This window comes from Sorex araneus, chromosome 6, assembly GCF_027595985.1.
Source record: "Sorex araneus isolate mSorAra2 chromosome 6, mSorAra2.pri, whole genome shotgun sequence".
Taxonomy (NCBI): Eukaryota; Metazoa; Chordata; class Mammalia; order Eulipotyphla; family Soricidae; genus Sorex; species Sorex araneus.
Window position 1 is genome coordinate 151,800,230 of NC_073307.1, and position 17,836 is coordinate 151,818,065.

A 17,836-nucleotide genomic window follows, 5' to 3' on the forward strand; every position below is an offset into this window, starting at 1 on the left:
CAATCTTCTACAATGAAAATATTGGTGAAAGAGAGCTACGATCAGTGGGTAGGGCACTTGCTGTTTGTGTGGCTAACCTGAGTTTGAATCCATATACCAAGTGGTCCCCTCACCACCTTAAGTCCACTTGTTGTAATTCCTGAGTGCAGACCTAGGACTAGGCCTTGAGTGCTGGTCAGTAGTTTCAAAACAATAGAATGAAGTTACCTGTATAACTAAAATCTTTTATGGATTACTGATCAATAAAACATTATATTCAAATTAGGCTATATTAGCAAAACCTAATTCATACTTCATCAAATGTTTTTTTATTATGCAGGCAAACCCAAAAATTAAAACATTCTTAGTATTTTAAACAAAAAATTAAATTTCACTCTTTTGTGTACAAGGCATAGTGTTTCTTAAACTATGGCCATAAATTTAAAGTCCTTTATCTTTTAATGGTATATGGAATCTGTAGCCCTGGTCATTTGTTCACTTTACTTTTTCTCAGAACAGCTTGCTGTCCAGTAAGCTCTTTCAGACTAGTTGTGTGCTTCCTTGGAAAGGAATGTTTGACACCACACCTTTTTCAGTGTGTTTTTCATCTCTGTGTTTCTCAGAGTGTAGATTAGGGGATTGAACATAGGAGCAATGATGGTATAAAATAGGGCCAATATTTTGTCTTCAGGGAATGTAGTCGGAGGTCTAAGGTAAACAAAGATAACGGGTGAAAAAAACAAGATGACCACAGTGATATGAGACCCACAGGTAGAGAGGGCTTTCTGCCTTCCCTCTGCTGACTGATTCCTTAAAGAGTACAATATAATGCCATAGGAAATCAATAAGATGCTGAAAACAACTAAGGACAATATACCCGAGAAGGCAATTATCAGGACACCGTTCATGTGGGTATCAGTGCAAGCCACTTTAAGCAAAGGAAAAACATCACAGAAATAATGATCAATTTCATTGGGCCCACAGAAGGGCAAACTCATTGCTATACTGAAAAGAGGAATGGCGTGAATCGATGCACCGACACAGGAGGCTAAGACCAGGAGGTTGCACCTTGTCCTGCTCATGATGAGCATGTAGTGGAGGGGTTTGCAGATGGCAATGCAGCGGTCATAAGCCATGGCAACAAGAATGAAGATCTCAATCCCTCCAAAGAAGTGCACCGTAAAGATCTGTAACATGCAGCTGCTATAGGAAATGGTCTTTCTTTCCACTAGCAAGTCACCAATTAATTTGGGAGTAACAGTGGAGGTATAGAAGATGTCCATAGTAGATAAGTAGATAAGGAAATAGTACATTGGTTGATTAAACAGCGGGCTGCAGTGAACAGAGATAATGATGAGAAGGTTTCCTCCCAATAGGACGATGTAACAGAATAGAAAGAACACAAAGCAAAATATCTTCATGTTGTAACCATAAGAAAGTCCTAGAAGAATAAATTCTGAGATGTTTCTATGGTTTTCCATCTGACTTTGATGTATATCATGTACAAATCGGTTATATATCTGAAAAAAATAAAGCATACGTTAGATAAAATTTACAGTAGTAACTCAATAATATAAGATATAAAAGTAGATTGATGGAAAATTATAACATTGATTAATCCTAATTTATCTGTGTTTCAATGTCATGTGTCTAAGGTTTTTTGTGTGTGTGTGTTTGTTTGTCATTTATTTTAAGAATCTCAGCAGGTAGTGTATTTATTTAATGTTTTTGCTTTTTGAGTCACATCCAGTGATACTCAGGGATTGTTCGTGGCTCTGCACTCATGAATTATTACTGGTGGTGGGACCATGTGGGATGCACAGGATTGAACCTGGCTGAGCCATATGAAATGCAAATGCCCTACCCACTTTACTATTGCTCTGGTACTGTGTCTGAGTTTTAATAGCCACTGTGAACTATCCAATGGCAATATGAGAGCAATTGAGTTCTTTCCTTAGTATTGCTGATTGGAAATTAAGATATTTAAATATTTAGTTTTAACCTTTATATTAGATATATTTAATTCCATAAGAAAAATATTTTCACCATTTTTATTACCATTTCACACATAAGACAATGAAAATATTTTTTACAATTGATGACTTGAATTTTCTGTAACAATCGTGAAGAAACGCAACTATTTTAAACTTCAGAGTTAGATATGCTTATGTTCAATTTCTATGACTATAAATCTTTTAAATATGCTCTGCTACGGGATGGCACATTGTCAACTACCCATTTTAGTTTATTTCAGTTGCTGCTATATTAAAATTAACGACTTACTGATAATTAAAGTAGTACAAAATTGCAATAATTAATTGATGCTGATAAAACTAATCAATTTATTTTTTATTTTTTTTACACTTCATAGTTTAAAGTTCCAAGGCAGAGCCTGGTAAGCTACTCATGGTGTACTCAATATGCCAACTACGGTCCTCATTCCCCTGATCCTGAAAGATCTCAGTACACCAATATGACATCGGGCTACAGTAGCATGTGAAAGGCAAGGATGGAGAGGTTACTGGTGCCCACTCGAGCAACTCAATGAACAACGGGATGACAGTGACACAGTGGTACAGTTTAAAGTCAGTTTAAAATAAATGTACAATTAAGGATATTTGTGTGACTAATCAAATATCTCATAAAATCTTTAAAGTTTCTGCGTGCATATGGCAAGATTTTTGCTAGAAAGTTTTTTTTTTACTTTTTTATTAGTGAATCACCATGAGGTACCATTACAAACTTATGAACTTTCATGTTTGCATTTCAGTCATACAATGATTGTTTACATCCCTCCACCAGTGTCCATTTTCCTTCAACGATGTTCACAGTATCCCTCCCACCATCCCCAACCCAACCCTCACCACCCTACCCTGCCTCTGCAGAAGTGTATTCCCTTTTGTTCCCTCTCCTTTTAGGTGTTGTAGTTTGCAATAGAGGTATTGAGTGGCCTTCATGTTCGATCTATAGTCTATTTTCGGCACGAATCTTTCAACCCGAATGAGTCCTCTCAACAACCTCTACTTGGTTTTACCTTCTCTTGCTTAAAAGCTGTTATTTATTTTCTTCTATGCTCATACTTTTTATAGTTTTACGACAGTCAAAAGTGTAAACATAGAAGAAAATATATAATATAGAACAATCATAGAGATTTGTGTGGCCATTACTACTAGTGGTAGCTATTAAAATCATTAACAAATAGAAATTTCAAAAATCTGAGTATTTTCCATCTAGGTGTATCTTCAGATATTACTAGACCAATGCAAAAATGGTTGAGGATAAAGAGAATTAATGACCAAGCATCATTTTATCCACTGATGATGAATTTTTCCCTTACATTTGCCAAATCTAGCTCACAGTTTACCTGGGTTCTGATATAAGTAACAATCAAATCGGAGTGCAAGATTTATATTAAATATAAAAAAGCAAAAATATTTTGTTAAAATATCATATGCAAATTATCTGCTGTATTGTCTCAGAGATGTATTCTTTGTGTTATTATGGTTTTTCAGGAATTCTGATAGAAATGTATTTGACAGCTGTAATATTAAAAGTTATGAATGTGCAGTATTTTGAAATACAATTCAAAACTCAAAGTCAACAAAAAACATTTCATTAGTTGACAGCTCATTCACATTATCACCATAAGGCTTCTGTACCTCTTCACAAAAGAAAAGTAAATAATTATTAGTGAAGAGAATATTCAGAACTTTATAATAGCTAAATTTAAATAAATAAATATTATAAACGCTTTATAATAACTAAATCACTGAATCACTGTATCACTCTCATTCTGTTGCTCATCGATTTGCTCGAGCCGGAACCAATAGTGTCTCCATTGTGAGACTTGTTACTGTTTCTGGCATATGGAATATGCCACAGATAGCCTGCAAAGCAAATGCCCTACCTGCTGTGCTATCGCTCCAGCCTCAAGTGTAATATCTGTTCTTATCAGTTTAAAAATAACTAAATAAGATGTTTAAGACTTAGAACGGCAAGGACCATTGAATAACATTTACCTGATGCAACTGATACTCAGTATTTGTTTATAAAATGTAATTGTATTTTCTAGTTTTATTTATGCAAATAAAAGGGTGAGAAGATTATAAAATGCCATTTACCTGAAGTTAGGTATCAATTGTCAATCCAAATGTCTCTTTTTTGAATAGAAGATAGACACATAAAAAGAAATTAAGCAGTCTCTCAGGATTGAAAAATAATGCACTTTGGTAGAATATTCTTTCTGATTCTTCCTCTGGGGGAGAATTCATTTCATTCATGACAATTGAGGATGGGAGAAAATTGTCCTTAACACAAACATTAAATTTTAGTCTTTATCTGAGTAAAAGTAGTACGAAATATGATGCATTGCCACACTACTTATTGAGTTGTTTTTTACTTATGTAAAGATATAGGAATTATCATCATATAAAATACAGTTAAAAGTTTTCTTAAAATTAAAGCATAGAATATTATAACATATTTTATAGTAATAATTTCCCCCATGAGGATTATTGCTTGTTTTTTATATGAGGACTTTTAAACATAGTTCTTATTTTCATAAAATGACATATGATATTTATAAGAACTTGAATGTAAAAATGAAGTTGCAGTTAAAAAGTAAAGAATATTGCACATTTATATGCTGTATTAAGTACTTAGAGTGGAGGCAACAGAGAAAGCGGTAAAAGCAGGAAAAGATGTTACAAAGACTGTTGTGACACTAATGGTAATTTTTCTGATATTTATGCATTTGCTTCCTTTGCTATATATCTAAAATATCTAATATACTTTGGAAATAAATAAGAAATATATGTGATTATACAAAATAACTATAATATATGTTGATTAAAAAACTATCACTTTTTCTTTCATGGTCCTTGCATTGATTGAATGGCATTTAAACTACAAAAGTTGTCAAATATGTATACACAACTCAAACCAGAAGGAAAAATAAAGTTAAAAAGAACAATCATAGCATGGTTTTAATAACTGGTATTAGGTAAACTTAAATTTCCACATTATTTTTTGAAGTTTTTAACTAAATAGATTACTTATGCTGGGTAGGTTTGTAACAGCATCACAAGGCTAACTATATTTTAATGAAAATACAACCAAAGAATATTTTTATCTTTTTGGACTTATTGAATATGAGTCTGTGCATGTGTTCATGTTAAGTTTGATATAAAAAGATGAAGTAATATTTGATTGGAAGTTTCTATTACTTAATAATTTTTTCCATAGAATAACATGTTGTAAACTTACCTCAGTGAACTTAGATTAAATTAGACTATGAGGACCAAAGGTCTTTTTACTATCGGAGTCTTTACTTTGGAGATGTTTGTGCACAGATTATTTATCCCAGGCAGAAAAACAAAAGGGATTTTATAAGCAAGTTTTAGCCTAAGCAATGCACAATGACACATAAATTATTCTCAATTCTTTTATCATCACCAAATTATTTGCCGCATGAAAACTCATATTTTATAGTTATATAGAATATTTATGACATATTTAATTTCAACCTTACATATGGTTAAAGAGACTTTACCCATACAAGTTGTCCTAATTTACCATTAGATTTTAATGACAGTTCTGCTAAAAGTTAAGCTGCAACAGGAAGCCCTCCACCCTAAATAATCAGATACTACTCTCTAAATTAATCTCTAAACAAATACAGAGAATAAAAAGAAGAGAATTACGAGCAGTAGTCAAAATACATCTAAATCAATTATATATGAAAATATTTAGAAATTGTCAACATGTCTTAATATTCATAAAATGCTTATAAAGGAAGGAGTCTTCAGATATTCACATAACTTATCAGTGATACCAGAAATGCAACTTTATTACCATCAGTTAAGCAGAGTAATCATTTATAATCCATTTTAGCAACTTAATACTAACGCAGGTTAAAAATGATCAAAAAGCATTTCTAAAGTCTCTGGAAATGGAACTCCAAAGTTTAGCTGCTAGGAATCATCTTTTAAAGCTAGCTATCATGCAAATTTGTTGAGAAGAATGGAGATAAAGTAATGTGACAATGCTTGCATTAATAAGATATTGAAAGCTCTAGATAATATATCCCTAAAGACACTTCTAAATGCATCCAGATAAATGTCATTAAAACACTTACTGTGGTAATGGTCCTGAGCCACTTCTTAGTTTTTATTATTATATGTCAAAAATGTTATCTTTTGTTAAGTAACTTAGAAAGTTATTTATTGTGGATTTCTGGCATATAATGTTCTGGCTCCAGTTCCACCACCACTATTAATTTCCGTCAGTATCCCAAGTTCTCTTCCAACCTGAAACATTCTCTTTGTCAAGCACATTTTTAAGTTTTGTTGCTATAGGTTGTATCTCATGTTCAATGTTGTTGTCTGTGTAAAAAACACAGTATTACATCAAATGCCACCAAGTGCCTGAGGCCCCTGACCACTTTCCTGTTAATTACCATATGTTTCTTCTACTTAATTTCCCTGGCCTTTTCATTTCTATAGTTGAGAGTCAAGGATCATCTAGGTATATCCCCTTTGATATCTTGCTGGAGAGATAGCACAGAGGGTAGGGCATTTGCCTTGCATGCAGCCGACCTGGGTTCGATTCCTCTGACGCTCTCAAAGAGCCTAGCAAGCTACTGAGAGTATCTCACCCACAGGAGAGAGCCTGACAAGCTCCCCGTGGCATATTCGATATGCCAAAAACAGTAACAACAAGCCTCATAATGGAGACATTACTGGTGCTCACTCGAGCAAATCGATGAGCAACGGGATGGCAGTGATACAGTGACAGTGATATCTTGCATTCCCTCATCCTGTGATTTGAGGTGCCACAGATAAATGAAGTCATCTGGTGCTTGCTCTTCTCAGACTTGCTTTACTTTATGTTCTTTAGTTCCAACCAAGCTGTAGAAAATTGCATAATTTCATCATCCTTTGCAGCTTTATAGTATTTCATTGGGTATACAGACTGGACCTTCATGGTCTACTCATCTGCCATTGAACAACCTATCTTAACTACTGTGTTAAGTGCTGCATGCATAGTCGTGTGTGTGTTTTTTAATGCAGATATTTTTCCTTGGAACCCCAGAAGCCTAGTAAGATCATGGTTCATGAAACTCTGCGATGTACTTTTTTTTTGGTATTTTTTTTTGTATTTAAAAGGGATTCGGTAAGATAGGCAACCATCATAGATATTTACAAACCAAGGGCTCAACATTCTCAAGATTCTCAACATATATAACAGAAAATCAATAAAATCACTTACCTAGAATATATTATCAGCACAGTATCATTTGTAGATATTCATCAGCATGATTATAGTAGATGCTGGGCAATAGAAGACAAAGAGAAGGGAAGACAAAAGTAAATTTTTATTTGTTTCTCTGAAAGTTTATTACGTAAATAATGAATGTGATAAATCAGAGAAAGGAAGCTGGTTAAAATATGGAAAATATTTTACTCTGCTTACAATTGAACTTTTTCCTATATTATTGATATCTACAATTTGTTTAGATCAAACCTCATATCTGAACCTTGGAGCTAGCTAGTTTCTCTCTCTCTCTCTTTCTCTCTCTCCCTTTCTCTCCCTCTCCTTCCCTCCCTCACTCTCCCTAACCCCCACCCCTCTTTCTCTATCTGATTTACATACCAAGATCATGTGAGTTGAAAAATGTCTGCTCTGGACCTCTTAGAAAGACTGTATCATAATCTTTTGTGGGAGACAAATCTCAGTTGATGATGTATCCATAGAGTCAGAAATCAAAATGATTAAAAGACCAGTCTTATAACATGTACCCCTCTGGATAGAATACAAGGGACAAAAATCTTTGCAAACTGGGTTCCAGAACAATATTGCAGGGGTAGCTGAATAAGCCTTGCAAACATCTGACCAGGGTTCAATCTCTCACATCCCCTGTGGTCCCCCATGCACTGCTACATGTTTTCCTGAGTTCTGAGCCAGGAGTAATCCCTGAACATCTCCAGGTGTGGCCCCAAAACAAAACAAAACAAAACAAGATCTTAGCAAACTGGTGTCCAGAAACCTATTTATATTGGGCCAAAATTGTCTCTATGAATCTTTGCCAGTTTAATAGAATGAAACTTCAGTTCAAGAGTTTCATCAATTCAGTGAGTATAGGAAGAGCCCAAGGAAGCAAATATTCACGAGAATGGAAATTCAAAGGAATAACTATAGGAAAGACATCTCCTTGTAGAAAATCTTCAAGAAAGCCTTAAATATAGTAACAAAATGTGGTTGATGATGATAAAGAGGTTTACTTAAAACTGTTTTTATGTTTTCTTTTGTATTTATGTTATAATGTTAGAGTGAAATTGTATGTGTATTGTCTCACCAATTAATGTGCAATGCACAATATTTAAGGTCAAAGTCAGTTTGACCTAGATGAATATTCATTGAACAGAGCTAGGTGACTCTGTGGAAAGGGAAAGGAGGCGTCAATATTCTTAGTTTCAGGAAGTTGGCAGGGTACATGTATTAAATGAATATTCTTTCGGTAGGAGGCACAGAGACAAGACACATGAGAGGAATGTAGAGAACAAAGGAAGGCTAAGGCTCGATCTGGCTCAAAGCAAAGACCACCTGAGAGGCATCTCCTTGTATTCTGTTTTCTATCAGCCACATCCTAATGACTTCATCACAGAGATAGACTCAGTAGCGAGAGTACAAACAGTTATAGTATGAGTGTTTGTCAAAAGAACATCAGAGTATTCATTGACTTGTCAAAGCTATGTTGTCAAAGCTATGTTGTAATGATTAAAAATGTCAGAGGACGATATAGAGCTGGCCATGTAGGCTCTACAGATTATGTCCCCCACATTCTTGTGGTTGGCTACACATAGGGTAAAGAGAAGGCTCACACTGATACTTGAAGGTCAATCCGGATGTGTAAGAGAGGGGGAAACTGCTGCCCTGTACTGCCAAGATAAGGTATGACCAGGTGGGCATATGAGAGCATGCTGTACTTCTCCAGATCATCATACTCACAAGTTTTAGCTTGCCCACTTAATGTGAAAGTGGGGCCTCTGTTCTGCTTCCTGCTTGCAGGGCAGCATCCAGAGGCTCGTCCTAATGTCTTGGCTTAGCACCAACACTATGCCTTTAATACACAAGCTAATTAGAAATACTGAAGCAAAGAGACTATGGATCACTGTACGTCTCCTGAAATATAGTTTGACAACATTGAGAACAGAGCATTGAGGAACACAAATTACTTCTGTATATATTTTTCCATGCAGATAACCTTAAAAATATAAACTTTTTTATACATCACAAAAATTAGTGTAGTTTCCAAACGCTTTTCATAGGCAAGAATTAGGATTTCTTTTTGTAGCTACCATCTTTATCTTTCTTTTCAATAGTGATGGCAAAATCTATACTTTTTAGACAATATATTCATGCTTATCAATTTCCTTTTAAATTTGACTATCCATTACACTACTTTAAAATAACTGTAGGTTTCTTTGGAAAGCAATACTTTCAAACACCAAATTTTTGGTGTATATTTAATTTCTGTTTCTCAGACTATAGATTAAGGGTTTGAACATGAGAGAAATAATGAGGTAAAATTGTACCAATATTTTTTTTCTCAGGGAAAATGGTAGAAAATCCCTAAGGCAGATTAGAAAAAATTACACACGCTGAAGGGTGTGTGTTTGCGGGCTCTCCGGGCAACTCTATCTCATGGCCCACGTTTGGTGCCCTGGAGCCACTGTGTGGATCAGGACAGCTGTTGGCTAAGGGCAGGCGAAGGAAGAATGAGGACCAAGCTGGTTGCTGATTAGTTACCATTTATTCAATCTTTGTCTCTCTCATATCACGCACTCTTCCTTCCTAGCTGCTCATTCCTTGATCCCAGCTCTCTGGATTCTTTCCTTCTCTTCACTAGTCTCTCTACTTCTACTTGCCTTTCTAGGCCCAAACTATACCCAGCAAAATCAACATAAGAAAGCCCTTTCTGAGAGCCCACCAGGTTCAAAGAAAACACCACCTAGAAGTATTCCAAAACCCTTCCTGGCTGCCCACAGGCAAAATACCTCTTAAGGTATTTTTCTCCTTTCCTCAGTCTAATAACTCAATCAACATCTTAATACTAGTTATTTTTGTATGGATACAGTAAGAGATACATTGAGGCTTGTAGGGCAGCTCTCCTGGGAACATCTTTCCACAGACTTAGACTACAGCACTCAGGCCAGATTAATCATTCCTAACCCTAGCAAGGTCCAAATCTAGTTATGACTTTGTGGATCATGACAGCATTTGTTCATGATCACAGTTTTAACTTATTGTTAAGCATTAGGCACTTTGGCCAGGCCCATCTCGATGCCAGGGTAGCACACAACTCACTGTTTGCCCTGGTTCCATTGTGAGAAGCAGTTAGTTCATCTCTTCTCACCCTGGTCGTAAAGATTGTCCGGGGGCAGCTCTGTCCAGGAAGGATATATGACTTAACTGAGCTAATTGGTTGATAGTACCAGTACCACTTGGTGGGAAGCAGCCTTGGCCATGAAGGATATATGACTGAGTTAATGGACTAAAAGAACTACCTGGTGTTTATGCAGACATGGAGCTGAAGAGTCAGGAGCTGGTACACCCGTGTCTTGTATCCTGTGTCTAACTGATAAGATGCTTTCTTGATGTATGGGAATTGGGAACATCTTCCTAATTGGGAATGTTTTCTTTTTTTTTTTTTAACTTTTTATTAAATCACCATGTGGAAAGTTACAAAGTTCTCAGGTTTATGTCTCAGTTATACAATATTCAAACACCCATCCCTTCACTAGTGCCCATATTCCACCACCAAAAACCCCAGTATACCCCCCGCCCCCGCCCCCTACCCCCTACTGTATAACTAATGAATTTCACTTCATTTTCTCTTTACCTTGATTACAGGGAATGTTTTCATAATATATTGTTCCTATGTGCTTTTGTTCATTTATGAAATGTTTGAAGTTATTTCTGCCTTTGGAATTGTTTATCTTTGAGCTTACTCCTGAGGCCTGTGTGTCCAGGATGGCTATATAAACCCTTGGCTGTAAACCCTTGGGGTCGAGCTCTGATCTCCTGCCTCAGCAGGCCAGCTCAGCCCCAGCTAGCTGGAATAATAAAGTCTTCGTGTGTTTTGCAATCCTGCTGGACTCTTTGTTTCTCTGAATACTGAGGAGTGGTCTTGATCCTAACACCATCCTTCCCTCATCAGGACCCTGCCTTTGGGAGTGTTAGGAAGTAAGGGCAGCTGAGGCTTAGGTAAAGAGAACAGATGCTCAGGAGGAAAATATCATTAGAATAAAATGACTCCCAGGTTACAAAGGCATAACATTTGCTACTATCTCTCTGTGCCCATACAAAAGGACATGGCTCTGAATAAACTATGCAAAGGACTGAGGAGAAGAGAAAAGCAATATTTACAAGTCAACAGAGCACAAAGAAAGAAGTTATAAATAAGCACAGAGGAAAGGGAACACTGTGATGGGAACAACCCAATAAACCTAAGCTACCTGGGGCTATGTTATCCTACAGTAGATAAAGATTGCAGGTCCAAAACAAGGTGACTACAATGACAGGAGACCCACAGGTAGAAAGTCCTTGCATTTTCTCACAGCTGACTGATTTCTGATTAAAGTGAAAATAAAGAATGACAATGAATGAGTAAAATTATTAAGAATAAACAGCAAATATGTCCATAGTTCATTTTTATACTTTGTTTTAAGGGAAGTTAAGAATAAAAATACAGTTTAATGTAATTTGAGATCTTTCATTTCTCTAATTTATTCATGTAATGACATGGCCTTAACCGGCCATATGTTTTACTAAAAGATAAAAAAAAAAGATGTGAATAATAACAAAATATATAGAAGAAAACTTAAAGAGAAATTTATAATAGTAATCATAAATAAGTGGTAAGCTTAAAACTTGAACCCTCTATATTCAATTATTTTTTTAAAAGACACTACATAGTGCAAAATAAGTGATCAATAATGATAATTAACTTCCACATGTCATTTTACCTACTAACATGGAATTCTTTTACCTAGTAGGTTGCAGAAACTGGGTCATTGTTGACCTTAGTTGGGATCTTGACATAACAATCACATCCCTGAAGAGGATTTCTATTTAAATATATATAAATTTAAAATGTACATTATCCAAGACAATTATAATGTAAGTGTGGACTTTTGTGACTGTAATGTGCGAATGTATGTTCATCATTTGTAACAATGCTCCACTCTTGGGTTGGATATTGATTATGGGGAAACTTGTGTGTATGCATAACTAGCTGTGGCATGTAATTTGAGATCATTCATTTCTCTAATTTAATAAAACCTCAACTTTCCCCTGTATTATGGTAAAATAGATATCTAAGAATTATCTTTTTACAAAGAAGATATTGTAAGGTCTGAAAAGCTATTTGAGTTTATTTCTCTTGGTGGGATAATGTGCTACATTTTGGGGTTTTCATACATTATTTTGTCATTAATGTATGTTTGTGACATCACTGTCACTGTCATCCCGTTGCTCATTGATTTGTTCGAGCAGGCACCAGTAACATCTCTCATTGAGAGACTTATTGTTACGGTTTTTGGCATATCCAATACACATCGGTAGCTTGCCAGGCTTTCCGAGAGGGTCGGAGGAATCCAACTCCGGTCAGCCGCATGAAAGGCAAATGCCCAACCGCTGTGCTATTGCCCCAGCCCTGTTTGTGACATAAAGAGTTAATATAAGTATATGTAATTAGTGAAGTCCATATGGGAGAGGTTATAATTTAATTATTATTTAAAAATATTTTTAAATGCTTGTGTTTTTTCTGCCGTGATATCAATTAAGAAGTAAATATTTGTTTTCTTTCCGATAAGAGATGAGAAAAAAAATTCTAGTAATAAAATTAGTCATATCTGAATCAATCCCTTTCAACACAGCATTTATTTATGACGTTTTAAATCTTGCTAAAAATGTTACTTTAGTTGACTTGTTTATTTTTATTTTATCTAATTAATTAATTAATTAATTGAATCACCAGGAAACACAGTTACAAAAACTTAAATATCATGCAGTTATTTGAGTATTTCACAATTTATTATCTATTTACAAACTGAATAACAAGCTGATTATCTCTAATATTTGACAAAACTTTATGATCAGGTTTCAGTCATATAATGTTCCAACATCCATTCCTCCACCAATGTACATATCCCACCACCAGTATCCCCTATATCCCTCCTGCCACACCTGCCTCCCTCCCTACCAGTTTGCCTCTATGGCAGGTACTTTTGACGTTTCTGAAATTAACTTTTATAAACACCTCCGGGGAACCAAAGTTTATTTTATTTGTTGATTTGTCACCTTGTGTATTTTAGATCCATTTTCTTCTTCTTTATTTGCTCTCAGTACATTAGAAATGGGTCTTGGTTCTGTATCCAGTAGCTACCAGATTAGTTATAAACTTTAGACAGAATAGATGGGTCAACATTGATACTTTAATATTCAGTTTCTTAGGTTTGATGGGTAATGTTACAATTTTTTTTTATGAAAATGCCGGTCTGTCTGTTTTATGCATTCTAGAACAACAAAGTTCATTTTGGTGTTAATTGTTTTGAATAATAAAAAAAAATTGAACTGCACTGTAGCACTGTCGTCCAGTTCTTCATCAATTTGTTCCAGCAGGCACCAGTAAGTCTTCATTGTGAGGCTTGTTTTTACTGTTTTTGGCATATCGAATATGCCATGGGGAGATTGCCAGGCTCTATTGTGCAGGCGGGATACTCTTGGTAGCTTGCTGGGCAGTCTGAGAGGGATGAGGAATCGAACCCGGGTCAGCCATGTGCACGGCAAATGCACTACCCACAGAACAGATATCCAGTACCCAGTTTAAATACGACTGTACTTTAAACTTGTTTGTGTTGGGATTTGTTTTGTGACTGATTATAGAATTATATTGTTGCTTGAATGTTCATGCAGTCTGAGGTGCTGAGATATGGAACGCGGAAGAAATGTGTTTCATGGAGGTCCAAGGCTCTCTGGCTCTTGGCAAAGGTAGAGAGCCCCGTGATCTTCTTTTATTGATCATGGTACCTCTAAAGGGCACAATACAGTGACGTCACCAAAGGCATCAAAAGAAGTTACAGGAAGAACATTGAGGCAGTAGAATAAACATTATTTCCTTGCATCTGCAGGCCAGTAATCTTGGCTTCCAGAAAGAAGATACAAAACCAAAACTGAAACCTTTCTTGGGCTAAAAGCACTTGGATTTACATCCCAAAGACAAAACTGGGCCCTGCACTTGAAATCTACATCCCAAAGACTAGGCTTGGCCAGAGCCTACAATTTACAATATCAAAGGTCAGGCCTGGCTAACACTGGAGATCTGCATGTCAAAGACCAGCCAGGCTTCTGTGAGAGAAGGAAAACTGCTCTTTTCAATATACTGATATTATTTTCTGAAAGCAGCTTGAAGGGGGAAAATGTTCCTGTGTATAGTACAGTCTACATGGGCTCCCCTGATAGCTCAGTCCATCCCCAGCATTATATAATTGTTTTTCCTAGAAAATTTTATCTTAATATTATTTTTTTTGTATTGACCTCTATACAACCTAGGTATATGTCTTTCTATGAGCTCTGCCCCTCCATCTCTACAATGAAAATATTGGTGCAAGAGAGCTAGGATCAGTGGGTAAGACACTTGCGGTTGGTATGGCTGACCTGGATTTGAATTTGACCCAAAGGGGTCCCCTCACCCACTAAAGTCCACTTATCATAATCCCTGAGTGCACAGCTAGGACGAGGCCCTGAGTGCTGATCAGTATTTTCCAAAACAATAAAATGAAATTACCTGTAGACATAAAGTGTTTATGGATCACTAATCAATAAACTGCTATCAAATTAGGTTATATTAGCAAAACCTAATTTGTTCTTCATCAAATGCATTTTATTATTCCAACAAAGCAAGATATGAAAACATTTTTAATATGTTAAACAAAAGATTAAATTTCATTCTCTTTTGTGTACAGGAAATAGTTTCTTTAGCTATGACCATAAATTTAAAGTTCTTAACTTTTAACCTGTATTCTATATGCCAAAAACAGTAACAACAAGTCTCACAATGGAGAGGTTACTGGTGCCCTCTCAACAAATCAATGAGCAATGGGATGACAGTGACAGTATATTTTAATGGTATGTGAAATCGGTACCCCCGGTCAGTTTGTTCACTTTACTTTTTCTCTGAACATCTTGATACCCAGTAAACTCTTTTTTTTTTCCTTGCATTTTCGGTCACACCAGCTGATGCAAAGGGGTTACTCCTGGATCCTGCACATAGGAATTACTCCAGGCGGTGCTCCAGGGACCATATGGGATACTGAGAATCGAACCCTGGTCTGCCACGAGCAATGCAAACATCCTACCACTATGATATTGGTCCAGTCCCCCAGTAAGCTCTTTTAGACTAATTGTGTGTTTCTTTGGAAATGAAAGCTTGACACCACACTTTTTTCAGTGTGTTTTTCATCTCTGTATTTCTCAAAGTATAGATTAGGGGATTGAACATAGGAGCAATGATGGTATAAAATAGCGCCAATATTTTGTCCTCAGGGAATGTAGTCGGAGGTCTAAGGTAAACAAAGACAGAAGGTGAAAAAAACAAGATGACCACAGTGATATGAGACCCACAGGTAGAGAGGGCTTTCTGCCTTCCCTCTGCTGACTGATTCCTTAAAGAGAACAATATAATGCCATAGGAAATCAATAAGATGCCAAAAACAACTAAGGATAATATACCAGAGAAGGCAATTATCAATACACCGTTGATGTGGGTATCAGTGCAAGCCACTTTAAGCAAAGGAAAAACATCACAGAAATAATGATCAATTTCATTGGGCCCACAGAAGGGCAAACTGATTGCTATACTGAAAAGAGGAATAGCATGAATCGATGCACCGACACAGGAGGCTAAGACCAGGAGGTTGCACCTTGTCCTGCTCATGATGAGCATGTAGTGGAGGGGTTTGCAGATGGCAATACAGCGGTCATAAGCCATGGCAACAAGAATGAAGATCTCAATCCCTCCAAAGAAGTGCACCGTAAAGATCTGTAACATGCAGCTGCTATAGGAAATGGTCTTTCTTTCCACTAGCAAGTCACCAATTAATTTGGGTGTAACAGTGGAGGTATAGAAGATGTCCATAGTAGATAAGTAGATAAGGAAATAGTACATTGGTTGATTAAACAGTGGGCTGCAGTAAATAGAGATAATGATGAGAAGGTTTCCTCCCAATAGGACGATGTAACAGAATAGAAAGAACACAAAGCAAAATATCTTCATGTTGTAACCATAAGAAAGTCCTAGAAGAATAAATTCTGAGATGTTTCTATGGTTTTCCATCTGACTTTGATGTATAACATGTATAAATAGGTTATATATCTGAAAGAAATAAGTCATAAGTTAGGTAAAAGTTAACAGTAGTAACTCAATGATACAAGATGTAATGGTAGATTTATAGAAAAATTATAACATTGATTAATCCTAATTTAGCTGTCTTTTCACTGTCATGTGTCTGTGTTTCTTTTTCTTTTTAAGAATCTCAGCATGCCGTGTATTTATTTAATGTTTTTGCTTTTTAGTTCATACCCAGTGATTCACCGGGATTATTCCTGGCTCTGCACTCATATAATTACTAGTGATGGTGCTGGGGGGACCATATGGAATGCATAGATTGAACTCTGCTCAGCCACATGCAAGACAAATGCCCTACCCACTTTACTATTGCTTTGGTCCTGTGTCTGAGTTTTAATAGCTACTGTTAACAATCTAATGGCGATATGAGAACAATTGAGTTCTTTCCTTAATATCGCTGACTGGAAAATAAAATATCGAAATATTTACATTTAACATTTATGTTAGATATTATACTTAATTTCATAATAAAAATGCTTTCACCATTTTTATAATCATTTCACACATAAGCTAAATAAAATATTTTTAACAATTGATGACTTGAATTTTCTGGAACAATCGAGAAGAAATTCAACTATTTTAAGCTTTGGAATTAGATATGCTTAAGTTCAATTTTATGGAGGTACAGCACAGAGGGTAGTGCGTTTGTCTTGCATGCAGCTGACCCCGATTCAATTCCTCGCTCCTTCTTGGAGAGCATGGCAAGCTATGGAGAGTATCCTGCCTGCACAGCAGAGCCTGGCAAGCTACCTTTGGTGTATTCGATATGCCAAAAATAGTAACAACAAGTCTTACAATGGAGATGTTAGCTCTAGCAAATTGATGAACAACAGAATAACAGTGACAATGACAGTGATAAATCTTTTTAATATGCTCTGCCATGGGATGAAACATTTTTAACTACCTATTTTAATTTAGTTCAGTTAGTGCTATATTAAAATTAAAGACTTCTTGATAACTAAAGTATTTTAAAATGCCAACAATTAATTGATGCTGCTAAAACTGATCAATTCATTTATTGTTTTTATTTATGCTTCATAGCTTAAAGTCAGTTTAAAATAAATGTACAATTAAGATTCTTTGTGTGAGAAGTTAAGTACATTATAAAATATTTAAAGTTTCTGTGGGCATAAATGAAAGAGTTTTGCTAGAAAGTTTTTATTCATTTTCTCCTATGCTCATACTTTTGATAATTTTATTAGTCAAAGTATAAACATAGAAGAAAACATAGCATAAAAATAGAAGAATCATAGAGATTCCTGTGGCCATTAATACTAGTAGTAGTTATTAAAATCATTAACAAATAGAAAGTTCAAAAATCTGAATATTTTCCATGTAGGTGTATCTTCAGATATGACTAGACCAATGCAACAATAGTTTAGGATA

At 35.7% G+C, this 17,836-nt stretch overlaps 2 protein-coding genes across 2 annotated transcripts; both read right to left on the bottom strand.

Moving 5' to 3' along the window:
* Positions 1-524: 524 nt before the first annotated feature.
* Positions 525-1,460, bottom strand: LOC101548188 (olfactory receptor 4P4-like). Its single transcript, XM_004621623.1, has one exon. It carries the CDS (start codon positions 1,458-1,460, stop codon positions 525-527), a length of 936 nt encoding a protein of 311 aa, XP_004621680.1.
* Positions 1,461-15,442: 13,982 nt separating this feature from the next.
* On the bottom strand, positions 15,443-16,378 carry LOC101548456 (olfactory receptor 4P4-like). The gene has a single exon (XM_004621624.2). The coding sequence runs from the start codon at positions 16,376-16,378 to the stop codon at positions 15,443-15,445; it is 936 nt and encodes a 311-aa protein (XP_004621681.2).
* Positions 16,379-17,836: the final 1,458 nt, after the last annotated feature.